Source organism: Aotus nancymaae, unplaced genomic scaffold (assembly GCF_030222135.1).
Source record: "Aotus nancymaae isolate 86718 unplaced genomic scaffold, 86718_ANA_hifiasm-v0.15.2.pri h1tg000019l, whole genome shotgun sequence".
Lineage (NCBI taxonomy): Eukaryota > Metazoa > Chordata > Mammalia > Primates > Aotidae > Aotus > Aotus nancymaae.
This window is the reverse complement of record NW_026988431.1, coordinates 30,408,961-30,427,264: the sequence shown is the minus strand read 5'-3', so window position 1 is coordinate 30,427,264 and position 18,304 is coordinate 30,408,961. Positions and strand designations below refer to the sequence as shown.

General features: G+C 43.5%; 1 protein-coding gene and 1 long non-coding RNA gene across 3 annotated transcripts in view; one reads left to right on the top strand and one right to left on the bottom strand.

Moving 5' to 3' along the window:
* The first annotated feature begins 15,199 nt into the window (after window positions 1-15,199).
* LOC135275876 (uncharacterized) lies at window positions 15,200-16,671 on the top strand. The gene is made up of 2 exons (XR_010343454.1): window positions 15,200-15,249; window positions 16,499-16,671. It is a non-coding gene; the product is annotated as an uncharacterized LOC135275876 (long non-coding RNA).
* Window positions 15,742-18,304, bottom strand: part of EPHB1 (EPH receptor B1) — a 434,509-nt gene continuing 431,946 nt past the window's right edge. For both annotated transcript variants that reach the window (XM_012451172.3, XM_012451174.3), the window contains one exon: window positions 15,742-17,170. In XM_012451172.3, coding sequence (XP_012306595.1) covers window positions 17,062-17,170 — 109 coding nt within the window. In that variant the 3' untranslated portion in view covers window positions 15,742-17,061. The remainder of the gene's footprint in view (window positions 17,171-18,304) is intronic.

Below are 18,304 nucleotides of genomic sequence, written 5' to 3'. Positions count from 1 at the left end.
CACTTATCAAATGGAAACGGTATATTCAAAGACTCAGCCAGGTTGGCCCCAAGCGCATCTTGGATTTAGATTTAAAAATTGGCAGCTGTCCCTTTGGGAGAAACTTTGCATCTTATTTCACCACTTTGGAAAATATTTGAAAGTGCCTACTAAAGCAGTGCATGCATATATCCTATGACTCAGCAATTTTACTTGTAGGTATGTAGTAATAGAAGTGCATGCATGTATCAAAAACATGTACACCAAAAGACACGTCAGAATATTCATGATACAATTATTCATAATAATAGAAAACTGGAAATAGTCCAAGGTACAAGAAACAAATTATGATATAATCATACAAACAAATATTATACAGCTGTCAAAATGAATGAATTACTATTATAAGAACATGAATTTCACAAATATGATTTGAGCAGAACAAATCAAGCACGGAATAATACATCCAATACTATTCATTTTATGTAAGGTTCAAAAGAATGCAAAACAGTCTGGGGGGCATAGTTAGTGGGAGGAAGCTCAATGCCAGTGACTTTTTTATTTCCTGATTTGGGTGGTAGTTACATGAGTGAATTTGCTTGAGTTTACCAAGCTGTTGAATTTATCAAGCTGTCGACTCATACTTTGGACATTGTTTCCTTTACAGTTAAATAAAATGACTATTAACTAATCAGGACCATTGATAGTAAAGTGCTGAAAAAACTAGCATGAATATACAAATAAGAAAACTATCTGGTAATCATGGTTATTAATACAGAAGCAAGAATTTTATGTAAAATTGTAACATATCAGATCCACTAGGAAATTAAAAACAAAATATGCTAAGATAAAATAGTGTTTAGGAATTCAAGTCTGGTTTAATATATTATCTTTTCTCTAAATGCTAAATAAATTTGAAAAAATACAATATCCATTCTAAATAAAATCTATTAGTAAAACAAAGACGGAAATGCCCTTATTTCAATATGTATATAATAGCAGCAACCAAAATCATAACTCATTGTGAAACAATGAAGACATTTTCATTTAAATAAGAAAAAGATGAATGTTTGTCCATACTATTACTAAATATTTTTATACATGTTCTAGACTATGTGATAAGGCAGAAAAATTATATTTAAAAATTGATAACTTAGAATTAATACTTTTTTTTTTTTGAGACAGAGTCTTACTCTGTCACCAGGCGCCAGGTTGGAGTGCAGTGGCTCAATCTCGGCTCACTGCAACCTCCGCCTCCTGGGTTCAAGCAATTCTCCTGCCTCAGCTTGCCAAGTAGCTGGAACTACAGGCACAGACCACCATGCCCAGCTAATTTTTTGTATTTTTTAGTAGAGACGGGGTTTCACCATATTGGCCTGGATGGTCTCAAACTCTTGACCTCATGATCCGCCCACCTCGGGTTCCCAAAGTGCTGGGATTACAGGCATGAGCCACCACGCCCAGCCAATACTCTCTTTTATTATAGACTGTACTGTCATGTCCCTAAATAAAAAAAAGAAACAAAATAATAAAATCCATTAAATAACTGTTTAATAAAAATAATGCTCAATATGTTGGGCAATTATTAAAATATATTTTAAAACAATTAGAAATTGTAATAAAAAAGAATAGCTCCCTGACTACAGCAAAATAAAAATTATATAAAATTTTAGCAATAAATATACAGCATATGTATGAAAAGTACAAAACTTTGCTGAGGACTGTAAGAGACTCCTTGAAGAAATGGAGAGAAATGCCATATTTATAAATAAGAAGATTATTTGGTAATATGCCCGTTCTCTTCAATATTAATTGAATACTTAGAGCTGTATCAGTAAACATATTGATATTTGGAATTTTACAAAATTATCTCATAATTTACCTAGAAAATGTACAGATGAAAATAGCTATGAGAATTATAAAAGCGTATGTGTTTTAGGATCAGTTCATTCAGGACTGGAATACCAGCTCTGCCACACACTATTTGGACAAACTTCACCAACCTATGCAGCCTTCCTGGACCTCAGCTTTTACATTTGTGAAATGCTGGTAATAATACCTAGTACATTAGGGCATGGTGAGGTTTAAAGTAGATAGCTAATGGAAAATCGACTTGCTATTCTTGGAATACACCAGTTGATAGCTCCAGAAGCTTCTGCCTGAAAGACTCTTCCATCTTGGCTCACTCCCTTTACTTCAAATATTTGGTCAAATCCCATCTTCTCAATGAGTTCTGTCCTGATTACCTTAATTTAATTTGAAACAACTCTTTCCTCACTCTCCAACTTTTCTTCTTTCTCCACATGTTTCACCTTCAAAGGTGCTAGATAATTTATGAATTATGTTTAGTGTTAGTTGTCTGTGCTCCTTGCTAAATCCTATTATGGACCTAGAGCTGTTTTGTGATGAATCCCAAATACCTGAAAATAGTGCCTCTTTCCAGGTGGCTTAGAGTCCCTTATAAGTAAATATTGTCAAATGAATGATTATACTTAGCTGTGCCAAGATCAGAATAGTCCCAGGAGCCTCCTTAAGATGTTTTCATATCTCCAGAGTGGCTGTGGACAAATAGGCCAGTGGACAAACAGCAGTAATGTTTCCTATTTTGTCATGGGCCTTGAGAAGATCAGAGTCTTTGCAGAAAGTACCAGTCTGAGGTCTGGGTGATGTCGGGGCCTCTCAGCAAGGGTCCTTACCCCCAGTCTTTACCAAGGAGGGAGCAGTCAGGCCAGAGTTACCTCTGCACAAAGTACAAACTTAATAAAGGACTATTGTCTAGATTTATAGAAGGCATACATTTGCTAACTTTGAACAATCATTGTTAACTTAGGGCCAGTCATGCTTTAAGTGCTAGGTGCTCCATGATCAAATAGGCAATATTTTTGCTGTTCATCTACTGGCCTGACAATTGGAAAATACCTCAGCTTTTTTCTAAAATTCAACCTGGAAGCTGATCTTTCTGGTAGCTGAAAATAAAAATAAAGGGCACAGTGAAAAAGGTTGCTCAGGAGTCCACATGAGCAAAAGAGGAGCACAAACCCCATTTTTTCAGACAGCGAAATGACATTGCACCCTCTCCCTGTGTTGGAAGAAGCCTGGTATAGCTGGGGGTCACTAGTGAATTAGAGTTTAGCTCTGCTAGGAACCTCACTGGTAGACAGAGGCTCCACATGTTAAGGCTGGGTGCTGGTGTCAGTGGAACAGTGCTGATGGTTCAAAACAATGTGGAGCATATGTGCGGAGCGCCAGAGGTCTGGAGTCCCACTGACTCATGCCCACATTTCTCTTCTCTCTTGTCTTCCTCCTCCATTGCCATTGACTCCTTTCTTTCTCTCTCTGCCATGATTCCTCTGCTCTAGGTCAGTGGTCCTCATACTTTTGTGAGCATAAGAACCACCTGAAAGGCTTATAAAAACACAGATTATGGGTTCTCTTCCTGAGTTTCTGAGCCAGTGCATCTGGGCTGGGGCATGGGAAGTTGTATTTCTCAGCCCTCAGGTGAAGCTGCTGCTGCTGCTGCTGGCCAGGGACCCGCACATTGAGAAGCACTGCCCTATTGTGCCCTATTGCCTGCTCACCCTCCCTGCCCCTCAACCTCTCACAGCATTTCTCTATCTCTGTCTCCTCCTCTACCTCATTGTCTTTGTCATTGTCCTCTCCATTCCTCTTTCAGCTGCTCTCAGGGTTCTGATCTCTTTTTCTACCAGGAAATCAGGAGCAGGCTAGAGAAGGGAACCCCAAGTCCCTGTATCCCAGGGAAATTCTTTTCTCTCTGAAGCTCTTTGGAAGCCCTTTGTGCTAAGTCTCCCTGCCAGTTACTGTCATGCCCTTATAGACAAGGCGGGAACTAAAGCCCAGGTCCTTCCACATGACAAGGCTGTGCCTCTGTTCCTCTCTCCCACAGAGAACGCCTGGGAATCTTCAAAGACCATAGCGGGGTGGGGGGAGATGATAGAAAGTGAATCCATTAAGAGGCGTAAAAGCTGACAGTTTCAAAAATAATGATCTCGGTTTCCACTTATTTAAAACTACCCAGCTGCCCTGCTGCTTTCATTGCTGCTGCAACTGACACTCAACTATGTTTGGAATTAAAAATACATAAGTGTTTTCTGAAAAAGCTGCTAATTTGAAGGTCATTAACGCCCAAAACATATTTCTTTTATTTATAAAAAGGCATGTGATAATATTTACCCTATTCCCCAAGCTCCGGCATGCGTACTCCCTCCAGCTAAGCGGCCTGCCTCCTTGGCCCCCAGCCATGTGCCCTCCTGTTAGCCATCACTTTCCTGCACCTGCCCTCTCCCTGACACCTGCTTGGCGGCCTGCAGTACCCAGAGGAGCCTGTGACTCGCAGTGGACTAGAATGGATGTAAATGGCCATTAGAGTTGGTAAAATGGCCCTGTCTTCCAGGGAGAGGGCACTTCCGGCAGTTAAGCGCTGATGGGTTCAGAGGCACTTGCCTTTGTAATGAGGATATTTGGGATAATTTACCCTGCGGGCTGCAGCTTGTGTCCTCGCTCCCTTTCATCTGTGTCACAGCAGCCTGGCAGGCATGCCTCCCCTGGGTCCTGACCCGCCTTGCCCCTTCCTGGCTGTGCAGCTGTGATGGCCACCAGTCAGTGCTAACACTTTGCCCTCTTTCCCTGCATGCCTGGTGGGGAGGCTTCCACACCTCGCTCAGCACTGTGGGGCCCAGGTGGATTTGACTTCACAAGGCTGTCAGCCACTGCACCCAGGACCCTTCCTTCACATGTGCACTGCACTGTACTGCTCTCTCAACTCTCTGCTCCCTAGAGGCTCCCTCAGCTGGTCCTGCTGCCCCCAACTCCCTCTGCTCAACTGTTTGTTTTATGAAGAAAATTTCTGGAAGCCCAGTCTATCGGCAGTTTTTAGGAAATCCTACTTGCAAAAGGAAGAGGGGGGTGGGGATAAATGCAAGGTGGGGAAAGGCAATGAGGCTGGGGGTTGCGGTTGCCATAGAAATCTAGAGTGGGACTGACAGCTGAAAAGAATTTCCCAGAGTAAAGGAGGAGGGAGTGAGAGGGGAGTCAGGGGTGGTGAGCATGCATGAGGGGCAGCTGCCCAATGGGCAGTTACATCAAATATATTTAGAGGAAGGGGGATGAGGAGATAGTGCCTGGCCCGGGGATGCAGATTCTGCCAGAGGGACCACGGCTAAGATAAGAGTGCAATCAGAACACTGGGATCAGAGAAGCAGCTGCTTGGGTCTACAGAAGTGCACCAGTGCACATGGGATTCATCCAAAACCCTCCCAACCAGTGCCCCAGAAGCAGAATCACCAGCCCCATGGTCTAGATGAGGTGGAACCCTGCATTGTGAGGTGACCTTGGCTTCTCTTCTGAAAACAGGATGTACAGCAAAGGAAAGATAGAGTGTGCTTTGGCTTCAGTTAGCTTCTTTTCTCTGAGATTTATTTCTTCATTATAAAAAAGTCATTTTGGGCTTACTTAACCAATTTCCTCTTACTGCTCTTATTTCTTCTAATTACATGTGTGTGGCAGCTGATTATGCTTGCTTCTCATCATGGGCTGGAAAAGGGATGACTTCCCCATCGTGTGTGGAGTGTAGTAAATCTCTCCCCAGCCCTTAGGAAAACTCTGGGGGCACAGAGGCTGCAGAAGTGGGCCGATACCCTGGGAGCCAGGGTGGGGGTCAGGCAGTGTCTGGTCATCAAGGCACTTCCACCAATGCCAGCAAGAGGGGTCCCGGTGAGGTGGGGAGGGGGATGATGGCAACCTGGGGCCAAGCTTCTCAAGCCAGCCTCTCCCGGGGCAAACCTGGTGCTGCCTGCATGTGATGAACAGCTGGGTGTTGTCTGAAAAAGGCCACCTTGCCTCTTTTCAGATCTCTAACCCAGAAGGCCTAAACCGTCACAAATCAGCTCCACACCCTCGAGACTCCCGCCGCTACAGCAGCACTTCTGGTGTTGTTTTTAATTTCCCTGTTAACTCCCCTTTTAGACTGTGAGCTCCCTTAGAGGAAAGGTGTGCCTGGCATTTATAGGTATCCAGCAAAAACTTGTGAATGAATGCATGAACAAATAAGTAAATAATTTACAAATATACAAATACGTAATGCTTCCTCTTGGAGACTCTCCTCCCGCCTTTCACTACGGCCACCCTCTCCTGAGTCACCTGCTTATATGTTTCTACATTTCCCCTTGACTCTCCAGAGAAGGTCTCACCACTTGCCAAGAAATCAGAGTCCATGGTTACTGACGATTCCTTTGGTTCCTGATGCATTAGTCCAGGTACACTGGCTTTTTGACACTGACCATGAGCCGTCTGATTTTTACCACTCATGTTATATTCTGGGAGGCTTGCTTTGTTTATACCTTTCTGTGGTGATAAGCCATGTTATGATACAATAAGATTCTCCTGAAACCAGCTTTCAAGAATGACTGCAAGACCCACTGGTAAGGACTACCTAACAAGTCCTAGGGATCAGGATTTTAGTTGGTGAGGCTTTTACAAATATTTTGAATTCCTGAACTCTGCCCCAACCTCTCTGACTCTAGCCACCTTCCCACTAGTCCACCTTAAGCAGGTCATGTCCAGGCAGGAGTTCTTAATCTCTAAGTTACACAAGGGACTCAGCAAACTATGGCACATATGCCACCACAACCCTCTACCTGTTTTTATAAATAAAGTTTTATTGAAGCACAGCGACATCCATCAAATTGAAATATTGTCAATGGCTGCTTTCACGGGACAGCAGAGTTGAATAGTGCAAAATAGACCATATGGTCCACAAAGCCTAATACAGTAACTATCTGGCCTTCAGTGGAAACATCTTGCCCTCTCCTGGGTTAGATCTATTGCACTAGTCTGAAAGAGATGCTCAGTTTTCTTTCACTCTGGCTAGCCATGGGTTTCAGAACCATAAACAGTTAACTAAATCTCAGCAGCATATGACAGTTTGCAAATAAGACCAAAGGAATGGTGTTCACTCAAATGAAATCAGCTGTACGGTAATGCCCCCTGGGCCAGACAAGTTAATGCTTGGCAAACTGCCCTCTCTGTGAAACATCTCAGCAGGAGCTGAGCCCCATGGTGGGAAAAAACAATAAAAAAAATTGTTAATTGTTAAATTGGATGTCAGAGAGAATATCTTTCAAAGTTGCAGTAGGCACTTTGTGTTTGAAAAATACCAGACTCTGAGTAAGGCTAGAGGTCACCAGTAGGCAAGAGGAGCTCTCCTCTTCCTGGGCAAAATAGATGAAAGGCTTGATACCATCTGCTGTATTCTATAGGGAGACCCACCACCAGGTGCCCTGCCCAGCTGCTGTATTTTCATTTAGAAAGAGCACAAATGAAATCATGTGAGCAGGGTTATGTCCACGGAGTCCTAAAGAGTTGTAATATACGTGGCCCAACCTTGAGCCTGAGGTGAAGTAACTTCAAGAAGAATCAATGTAATCAATGAGCATGCTTGGTCTTTTGCTTTCCTCAGCTGGAAGTGACTGATGGCAAAGGTGCCTGGATTCAATTATTAGTTCATTTATTCAGCAGATTTACTGTAGGAAGATAGTGCCCCAGGCCTGTAGATTCAGCCACGGATAAGACATGCCCCTTTGCTTGGGGGAGCTCCCCTGGATAAAGATGCAGAACAGACTATGATAATACAGAGGGCTGAACACTGTGATGGTGAGAAGCACAGAGAATTGCTTCTCTTTGGCCCTTCTTTGGAGGGGCCAAAGAGGAGCAACAGCTAACCCAAGTGGGAAGAATCTGGGATCCTTGTTGAGGTACAGCTGAGGTTGAGGCACAGTCAAGAAGCAGTCAGGTGAGAGGATGTGGGACAGGGCAGGTGGTTGAGCAGTGGCCACAGGGACCATGACAGCCTTGATGGGTGCCAAAGGTGAGAAGGATTCATAGGTTTCTACATTTCAATTTTTCTGTTCCCTCCACAATATTTTACCATATCCACACATTAACTGTACTGGTCTTTTAGTTATTATTATTTCCCTAAAACCAAGAACCAGTTTTACCTTTATAAACTTAGTTTTTAAAGGAACTTTAGTATGAAATCATGAATATGTTTTTGTACTACCTATATTTTTCTCCAAGGTACATAAATGTGTAAAGGATGTGGATACATGTGTCCTGAAACCTTCTCACCCACTGATGGTGCACTCAGCACACTTTTGGAAACCCAACAGATTGGGTTAACATCCTGTGGTGTTAACCCAATTCGAGGATGACATTTCAGTCACAAGAAAATCTCTGAAGAGTTATTTAGCTGAAGAAATCTCTTCATATGGACTGATAAGTCCAGAAATTAAGCTTTAATCAGAAGAGGAGATTAGACTTAGTAGCAGAGAGGAAAGTTCATGGGCCTGTGTGAATGAGCAAGCAATGTGCCTATATGACATATTGAAGTTTCAGAATCTAGCCATTGGTCCAATATGGCAAGCAACCTGGGAATCCACCCAGGAGCAAGAAGCTCAGCTTTAATCTCTGCAAACATGCAAGGCGAAGGGCAGAAATGATTAAGATGACAGATACACGTAACCGTGAAGTTCACAAAACCCCCAAATCCGTGGAGGTTAAGGATTTACCTTTATCAGAAGGCAAGAAGACTTTTTACAACAAACCTCAAGCACCCATTCATTTTCTATTGTTACATCATATTTCCAAATCCCTAGAAGGAAAATAAACTGATACCAACCGCCATTGACTGAGTACTCCCAACAACCAGGACCTAGGCTATGTGACTTCTATGTGGCTCCTCATTTCACCCTTGCAGAACATTGTGGGGTGAATATTACTCCCATTTTATAGACACAAAGCCTCGGAGTGTAGATAAGTTGTCTGCACTGTGTGACAGGACTGAGGCGGCCAGGAGGAATTTCCAGAAGGCATCTAGCTCAGGTGGGGGTATGGCTTGGTAACTCAGAGAACACACTTCAGGCAAATAGCCTCAGTTCCAATCCTGGCTTTTCAGTGTGATTTAGAACAAGCTACTTGAACTTCTCTGAACCTCATTAGTTAATTCACTTTCAAAATGGGTATAATAACAGTCGTATAAGTAATTAGTTTGCCTGGCTTGTAGTAAGCACTCAAAAAAATTGCGATCGCTATTACCATTTATACTATTTAATTTATGATTATTATTTTTGAGAACTCCTCAAGGGACCATAATTTCAGCCCCTAAGACAGGAGCACCTCCTCTAATTAGCTGGTAGAAAGATTCTCTTCACATTCTAAGAAGAATGTAAGACTCCACTGGGAAGAGAAGACTCTCTTTACTTTCAGAGAAGAAAATTATGATTAGAGCTCCTGTACCACGTTTGGGTATAAGGGTGACAGCTGGAAATGTCTGCACTTATAAATGTAAAGTGTAAGTGTCACCTTATACCCAAACGTGGTACAGGAGCCCTAATCAGCATTTTCTTCTCTGAAAACATCTTGGTTATGGTCAGAGATCCCTGAGGTGTCTGTAATTACACAGAAGTCCAGTTGGCATGCCATACTCCACTGGCATTTAGGGTTAGGTGCTCGTGTGCTCAGCCTCCTGGGTCCAGACCTTTCCTAATGTATGCTGGAGGAGGAAGGCAATTGCTCCAGCGTGGGAGTGAGGAAGATCTCCAAGGGTCAACACAGAGCTACAGCAATCGAGCAAAAGGAGGACTAGCTGCTCAGAATTGGAAGCAGTTCATTCAAGCCATACAGTTTAGACATGAGACACTTTCTGCAGCCTTCATTTCCTGGAGAGGTGGGCATGATCAGAAACTGGTATTGGGTAGCCACTGAGGGCTTCTGAGCAGGAGAAGAACCTGTGATGCTTTCCTCTTCCTTTCTCACTAGATCTTCTCATTGCCTACTCTCCCATTTCACTAGAAATGGGTGTGCTTGCCTGATTACTCTCACATTGCCATGGCCAGGCCTGTGAGTTCAGTCATGGCTCTTCATCACAAGAAGCTGTGGGATCTAAGTGATTAGATTGTGAAGAAATTGGAAGGCGAGGTTGAGTTCTGCCAGGAATCATGTCTTGCTTCCTTTGTTCATCCTCCAAACCGAATTGGAATTGCTTCACTTTAAGCCATACCATCCCTCCATGGGAACTCCCTACCTTGTTGGGGTCTGATCCTCTCAATTATCCTCTTTGTCTTTTTCTGTCTCTGTGGAATCTTTTTCATTAGCTTTTAAACATGTTCAAGTCTTTCCCACTAAAAAATAACAAAGTAGCAACCATCGAAGAGAGCCTCTGGCTATCTCCTTACTTTTTTCTTCTCTTCAGAGTCACTCTTTTTGAAAGATTGTGATGTCTTCTCCTTTCTCAACCTAGCTAGCATCTTCTACCAACACCTCTCTTCTGAAACTGCTCTTACCATGGTCACCAGGCCTTCCTGTGGCTAAACTCATGGGCAGTTTTTAATCCTTACCTAATACTAACTCTTTTTGGCAATGCTGGATTGGAACCACCATTCCCTCCCTGAAATGTTTCCCATTGGTTCCATGGACACTGCACATTCCTGATTTTTCTCTCTCCACTCACATTCTCATGCAGTAAACTCCTCTACTCCCATGGCTTTAATTAACCTCTAGACAAAAGATGCCTCCCAAATCTATATCATCAGCCCAAGTCTCTTTGCTGAATTATGCAGCCCTATATCCAGTGGCTCAGAGGTAACTCAAATTCGTATTGTCCCCCCCACCTCACAATTTCTTCCTCCTTTTGTATTCTCTCTGTCAGTGAATGGTATCAAAATCCACCCACATTCCCAAATCATAAACACGCAGTGTCATCCTCAACTCTTCCCTCCCTCACCCCTGAAAACCAATCTCTCTTTCCCTTCTGCTGCTCTCAACTCCTTTTATTTCTTAAATCAATCCACTTTTTTCTGTCCCCACTGCTAGCCTTCACCCAGGCTGCCATTATCTGCCAAGATTATTACACCAGCCTTTTGACTAGTCTCCCTGAATTGACTTTTGCCATTCTGTTTTCTATTTTGTGGCCAGAGTGATTTGTATAAAATATAACTCCCTTGCTGCAACCTACTTTCCACAGCTTGCACTCAGAGTAATACCTGGATTCCTTATCATGTTCTTGCCCCGCTACTCCTCCAGCTGCTCAGAGGGAGCACCGTATTCTCCAGCCTCTCTAGCAGTGAGTGAGCCCAAAAGCACGCCATGTACTCTCTGGCTTTTGAACCTCGGCCCTTGCTGTTCCTTCTACCTATAATTTGAGTTGCACCACTAACACCACCCCCTCAACTTGATAACTCCTCTTCAGGTTCCAGTTTAGCAGACCACCTTGGGGTTGCCTTCTTTAACCGCCTGGGACAATGGCAGTGCCTGCCTCTGTGCTCCCATAGCCCTCTTCATTTCCCCATTGGAGTTATTTACAACATTGAGTTTGCTAAGAACATTGGAGTTGAAATTTACTTGTCATTGTATTCTGTCAGAAAGCCATTTTCAGAGTATAGCAGTTGCTCATGTACATGCAAATACAAATTTAAATAAGACCAGAAGAGAAAAATCAAAGTTTTCTTGGGGTAAAGAGAACTTCTCTCATTTAAGAATATTTTTCAGTTGCTTAGAAGTAGCTAATTTGCCCATAATTTTGTTTTGTTTTCTTATTTCAACATTTTTTTTTTCTTCTGGTGAAAGGGAGGCCACAGGAATTCTTAGAATAATAGTGGTTTTAGAAAAGGACAAACAACTCTTGGAAGAAATCCTTGGAATGGGGTAGTTGTACAAAATACCAGTGAAGTTTCACTGGCCAGAGAAGTGCTGCCCATCCTCTCTGCCCAGCCAGACATCCTCCAGCAGGACATAGCCCTGGTTCTGCTCTCAGAGGGATGGGCCATCCTTGGTCTCTGCTCTTCACTGCCCTTTGAATTTGCCGCCATTGTACCAGGGACATCATCAAATTCATTCCTGTACCTCAAGGCCTTTGCACAATGACTGACACTCAGTGGGAGGCTGCTTCACCCCAGGCTTGGGCTCTGGGGAAGACTGTGACATTATTTTAAAGATTCAAACAGGGTTTAAAAGGAGTGTTTTAAACTTCACAAAACTAAAATTAGAATAGGCTACGATTGATAGCAGTTAGAGTAATTGAAAAAGATTCCAACTAAATACCCAGGGATTAATTTATTTTAAAGCATGCTGTTTAAGGTCATGGACTTTTGTAGGTGAAATAATGACATGTTAAACTTTCTCAATTCAAACTTATTTCAATCACCACACATTTATTGAGCATCTTCCATGTGTCAGACAGTGTGCTGAGTGCTGGATACATAGATGAGTAGGATGTGCCCCGTGGCCACTTTCATTTGGAGAATTACCACAAGGTTCTGTTAGGATACTGTGTGCTAGGTCATGACTCACAGCGGTATGGGACCCCTTCAAGGACCTGTGATAACAAGGCCAGCCCAGGAGGGATGCAGGAAGGAGGGCTCTCCTTTTCCCTGGTATGTGATGGAGGCCCATCCATCCCATCCACCCGTAATCAGGTCTGCAGAACACATCCTCCTACCCCTACCAGGTCTTGCACTCTCTGAGAAGGACTGAGAATTTGTTCTCAGACCTCTGTATAACTGTTCTCATTTGGAAATGGCTGGTCTCAAGAGACTCCCTGGTGGTGAACATGGTTGCCATTGGACCTCAGTCAACTCAAATGACCTTTCAGTGTGATCCAGACATGCCCTTCCCCTTTTGGCCAACTTTCTGTGACCTCAGGGATTCCCCTCTAATATGCCCCTGCACGCTGCCCCAATGATATCTTGAACAATACAGAACCTCTGGTTACTTTCAGAAATGACTCTATGACGTGGGCTGCAAGTCTCAGCCAATGCAGAGCTCATGCTGATAGGAGTCTTAAGGCCTCTTTTAGCACCGAGTGTCCCTGGAATTCTCTGGATGGTGCCTGTTTGTGGCTGATCCCCATCATGGCTGTGCCTTCCCTCTCATTTCACTGACAGGGATCTCACCATGCCCTCAGCCAGTTGGTGCCAGAGCCACTAATATTTCTGAAAAGATAATGACATTCCCAGACTTCCCCAAAAGGCCTTCTTAGAATGAGAGAGAAATGTTAGAATCTTTAACTGATACCTCGTAGATTCTCTTCTTCCTGCCATGTCTCAGTCTTCTTGCCCTTCAATATTCCTGAGTCCTATTCCTCAACCCTCACTGGTATCTCTGCTTTCTTCACAAGTGCATGGTCAAGAAAAGCTTTGAGTTCTCATTTAATTTCAATTATCCCAGGTAGCCTCAGCAAGAATCCGGTGATCTGGCTCTACACGTAACGTGGTGGGAAGGAGACATATGGAGAAGTGGAAGGCGGGAAGAAGCACATAATTTCAGTAGTGTATGAACGTATTTGACATCTATGAGCTTCAGCGACACCCAGGTGAGACAATAAACATATAATCTGTAGATTTATCTGCCTCTCTACCAGTCATTCCTTTGAGTGCTGGAAGGGGCAGGGAGAGGGTTTGGAAAGGTGGGGTATAATCTCCAAGGATTCTCCACAAATCACCTCCATTTCCATCACCTTTGACCCAGGAACATTAATTAAACATCTCCCACCTGCCCCCATGTGATCTCCACCCATCTGACTCCTGGCGGCTGCAGGTGTGCTGGTTGAGCAGCACCCCCGCTTTCTGTGAGCCGTGCCCTGGGCTGCGCAGCATGGCTGCAGATTCCATCTCTTTAGCCTGGCTCTCAGGGCTATGGGTCACTGACCATTGTGCAAAGTGTGTTAAGTAAGGGTCCAAATTGGATTTAGTCTGCTGCAAAATGATGAGACAGCATGGGTAGCTAAAATTTAGAGGATTGGGGTCTCACTGACAGCATCCTCCCCAGGGAGCTTCTTTGAAGGTGTGAGTAAAGCCCCCTCGAGCTAAATGTGCCAGTGGAGGAGACACAGGATGCCAACCAGCCTCTCCCATCACTTCATGCCAAGAATGTGAGGGTTCATTACCTTCTTTCTGGGTATCTCAAGAACCTCAATCACTATTATTTCCTGAGGCAGGAATCTTATATCTATTATCAGGTAGGCTGGGGTAATACAGTGGTTCTCAAAGCATGGTCCCTGGACCAGCAGCACTAGCAGCACCTGGAAACTTGTGAGAAGTGCATGTTCTCCAGTTCCACTCTAGACCTGATGAATCAGGAGCCCAAAGGTGGGACCTGCAATCTCTGTTTTACCAATATCGTCAGGTGATACCAATGCACACTCAAGTGTGAGACCCACTGGGGTAAGTGGTTCAGAGCAGGGAGTCAGGTTGCCTGAGTCAAAAATCCTGACACCACCGTTGTGTGATCTGGGAAGGGTCTCTGTCTCTCAGTTTCCTCATCCAAAAATTGGGAACAATAAATTACCTGCTACTATGTCACAAGATTATGGTAAGGAAGAGATTTCATGCATGTAAGGCAGTTAGAAAAATGTCTGGCATAGAGAACCTACCCAGGAATGTTACTCTTCATTGAAGGTAGGTATTATTTTCCTATTATATAGATGAGGAAACTGAGGCTCAGAGAGGTTCATGACTGGCCCAATGCTCCAGAGGTAATGATGTGGGAGGTCTCACTCGCTAGTGACACATCTCATCCCCTTCATGCCTTACGTGTTCCTGTAGTTCGTCTGGGGTGTAAGGGTGGGGCCTTGTGCGGGGCATCTGTGGGGACTGAGAGTGTCCAGATCTTGGTCATGCCCACATCACTGAGAGCTATGCCTCGAGGTGCCCTGGGCTTGGCTCTGCGGACCCCTCATGCTTTCCTCTTGTGCATTTTGGGTTCATAGGATCTATGGTGAAACCAAGCCAAAGGGTTTAACAACAGGACTTTGACCTTGACCCTGCTTTGTCCACAACCAGATGAGTTGGCATTGGTGGAGGCACAGTGAGAATTTGGGGTTAAAGATTGTGCCAGAGGAATTTAGTGACAGATTAAAATTCATTCCTGTGGAAAAGTGAGAGTAGATTAGCCAAATTGCCTAGACTTGTATGATACTCATGGATTGAGGTCTTTGGGGTAATGAGTAAATTGTACATGGAATTGGTAAGCAATTAATAAAGGAAAGTTTCCTCTTCTACCCGCATGGTTGGACTGGGGTCCTTTGCAGCCTCAGGCAAACTGTTGAGAGTAGTTCTGTCCATTTACTTCCATTCTCCAGGGGTTCAGCACGTGGATGGTGATTTAAGATGAGCTCCCCTGAATTAATGCTGTATCCTCAGGCCAGTGGGCGTCTTTGAAGGGGTTAATTCTTCAGAGAATCTTGGCCAGTGATTTTAGAAGGTAAGAACCACCGCATATCAAAGTTAGCAATTATTAGGGGAAAAGGCTATTATCACTGAAAATATGTATTAACTGAGCTACTTGGCAACCATAACTCCTTTTACTGCCTCACATCTCTCCACTGCAAACTGCATGTTCATAGATAAACCACAAGCAAGCAGTCTACATTTACAACATTGGCCTGGATGTGGACTTCTCAAATGCAGTGTGTAAACTAAAATCAGGTTGATCGTGTATTCATGGTGATTGATTGATCGTTTATTTACCAGACACTTCTTAAGCCTCATATTTATTCAGTTTTCACTTTGGGTCACATCAGTGCCAGTGAGTTTAATATATTCTGCTTCTTGGGAGTCATGGGGTCAGGGATGTGTTCCGTCCCTCCCACATTAGAAAGAAGAAGGACGGTTGTTAAGGATTCTCCTAAAACTTGGGGACAACCCACAGGGGGCCAGGGACACACACTCTGACACCATTTTACGTAAACCCAGACATGCTTCTGCTCATTTTAATTAGATAAAATTAGCAAGGAGATTACGGTAAAAGGAGAAATTAAAAATAATTAAATGTTAGGTGGAATTTACAAAAGTGAATTGAACAATGAGGTACAATAAGGAATGTAAAGAGAAACACAGACACATTTGAAACATTCCTCGGATGCCACGTGGCTTAAGCCAGTCCGTAGGTAAAGCAAGAATTCTCCCTTGTCACTTCTTGCAGATTCCAGTGATGTGAAAGAACATTCTCCAGAAACACTTTCCTTCTCCTTTTCTTCAGATGTTATCAGGATTATTAATCAGTCAGCATCATTCCAGGATGGCCCACACTGCGTCCAATTCAAACCACTCACCTGTTTCCTGTCTGAATTTGCAAACTCTTGAGAGTTTTTCCCCCTCTTTCCTTTCATTTTTCTCCCTCTCCTCTCTTCCCATTGAGCCAATAGGCCAATTGGGCCAACCACAAAGCCTAACCAACACTGCATTCCAGCCCCTTTGGATTTCCTAGGGACAAAGACTTCCCAGGTCTTCTTTCTTGTTTGCATCTGTTACGAACAAGCAGTCATTTTATAACACAGACATACACATGTGTGCGCTTGCACACGGAAACAGGTTTTTCTTTTTTTCCAATTTGTGGTTTCTTTTTCCTTTTTGCAGAAAATGCAAACAAAAGAAAAACGAGGTTTTCAATTGAAGGTACATCTCTTCTTCAATATGAAGACATTAATTGAATTTGTTGGATCCCCATGCAGTGGTCAGCGAAGTCCTTTGGCAACTGACAGAACAACATCTGGAGACTCAGGAGCTGGGTTTTGTTTGAAGAAACTTCCCTACAGGAGTCATGAGCAGAGAGAAACGAGTGTGGGAGAAAGGAGGGGACTCTCATGGAGGAGTACAAAAGGAGAAAAGAAAAGAATGTCATTGGTGAGGAAAAAAATGGAACACCGCTTCTGTTTCTTCCCTCTACCTCCTTCCCTTTCTTCCTGTGGATGGACAACTCCAGCCCACCGAGGGTGGGAGGTGAGTTTACTCTTGTTCTCCCGATGCATATTGTTTTGTCTTCACTTCTGTTGAACATCACCTTTTTATATTTTTATTATTATATATTTGGTTTCCCACGGCATCTCAAACATGCTTCTGTCACTGAGAAATGAAGGTTGCCTATTCGCAACAGGTCCGGTTGATTCTTCACTGATGGAAATGCATTCCTCAGCTGGGAAGCCAGTCTCTCCAGTACATTCCACAGTGGTCAACCTCTGGTCCCCCTTGACCTTGGTCCTTTTCCCTCCTCTCCTTCCCCAGGAAACAAGAGTTCTCATGCCATTGCCGTTGGTGACTGACTCATCTGGACCCTCATGGAATGAATGCTGTTCAGGATCTTCTTCTGATGGCCTGCCAAGGTGACCCCTATTCTCAGGAGGTCTCTAGGAGGAAACAGACAGAAAAGAAGTCACTTCAGTGTTAGGTCAGCTTTTCGCAGATCAAAACTCATCACTAAAGCCATGCTCCCAGGAAGTAGCCATGCTACAAAAATCCAACTAGCTTAAGTTTACCTAAGTTTTTGGCAAGCCCCCAATTAGAGATTTTCCTACTCATTTTCACTTTCTCCCTCTTCTCTAATGCCCCTCCAGCTTAGACAATCCTGTGAGTGCCGTGCCTTGTTCCAGGGATGTGTTCCTCATGTACAGGCTCTAAGGCAGCCCCTCATTGTCTCCACGACCCTCAGGTGGACTGGAATTTTCTCCTGCTATTTTTTAATACTCCAAGTGCACACACTATGGGGCACTTGGAGTATTAAAAAATAGCAGAAGAAAAAACAGTCAGTTATTCTGTGGAGTTTTCTGCCTAAATTAGTGATCACCCACTGAGACTGAAAAGCTATGGGCCTCACCTGGTCTTCTGATATTTTCCCCTGAGTTTCCATTTTCTGCCTCTGTTTGAATTTTAATGTCATGCATTTTTAAGAAGAGTGGTCTCAAAATAACTAAAATATCTGCCCAATCAGGAATCCTAGGAATATGTCCAGGATAGAGCACCGAATTGGATTAATAAGAACAAATTCATGGCTTATAGTTGACCTGTGCTAGACCCATACATTCTTCCTCAGGTAATAATAATACATAACACTGCTTAGGAACATCCCCCGTGCCATGCACTACCTCATTTAAACCTATGTGAAAGCATTTCACAAAAATAGAGAAACCACTATAAACTCAATGATGATAAAAATTTAACAGTAAGCATTTCTTGTATGCATGCTATGGGTAGATAATGGATCAAGTGCTTTGCATGTGCTATTCCATTAACCTCCCATCACAAACTAATGAGATGAGCATTATTATTTATAATTTATAAATTATTTATAAACAAGGCAAATAGGGCTCCGAGAAGTTAAATGATGTGCTCAAGGTCACACAATAGGTAAGCAGTGGTGGAACTGCTATTCAAATATAAGACGACTTGGTTCTCAGCACTCCTGCAGAGATGCTAGCAGAACTCTTTTCTAAGGTCCTGACTGTATTTCCTCTAAAGCCCCTCAAACCCAGCACAGCTGATCG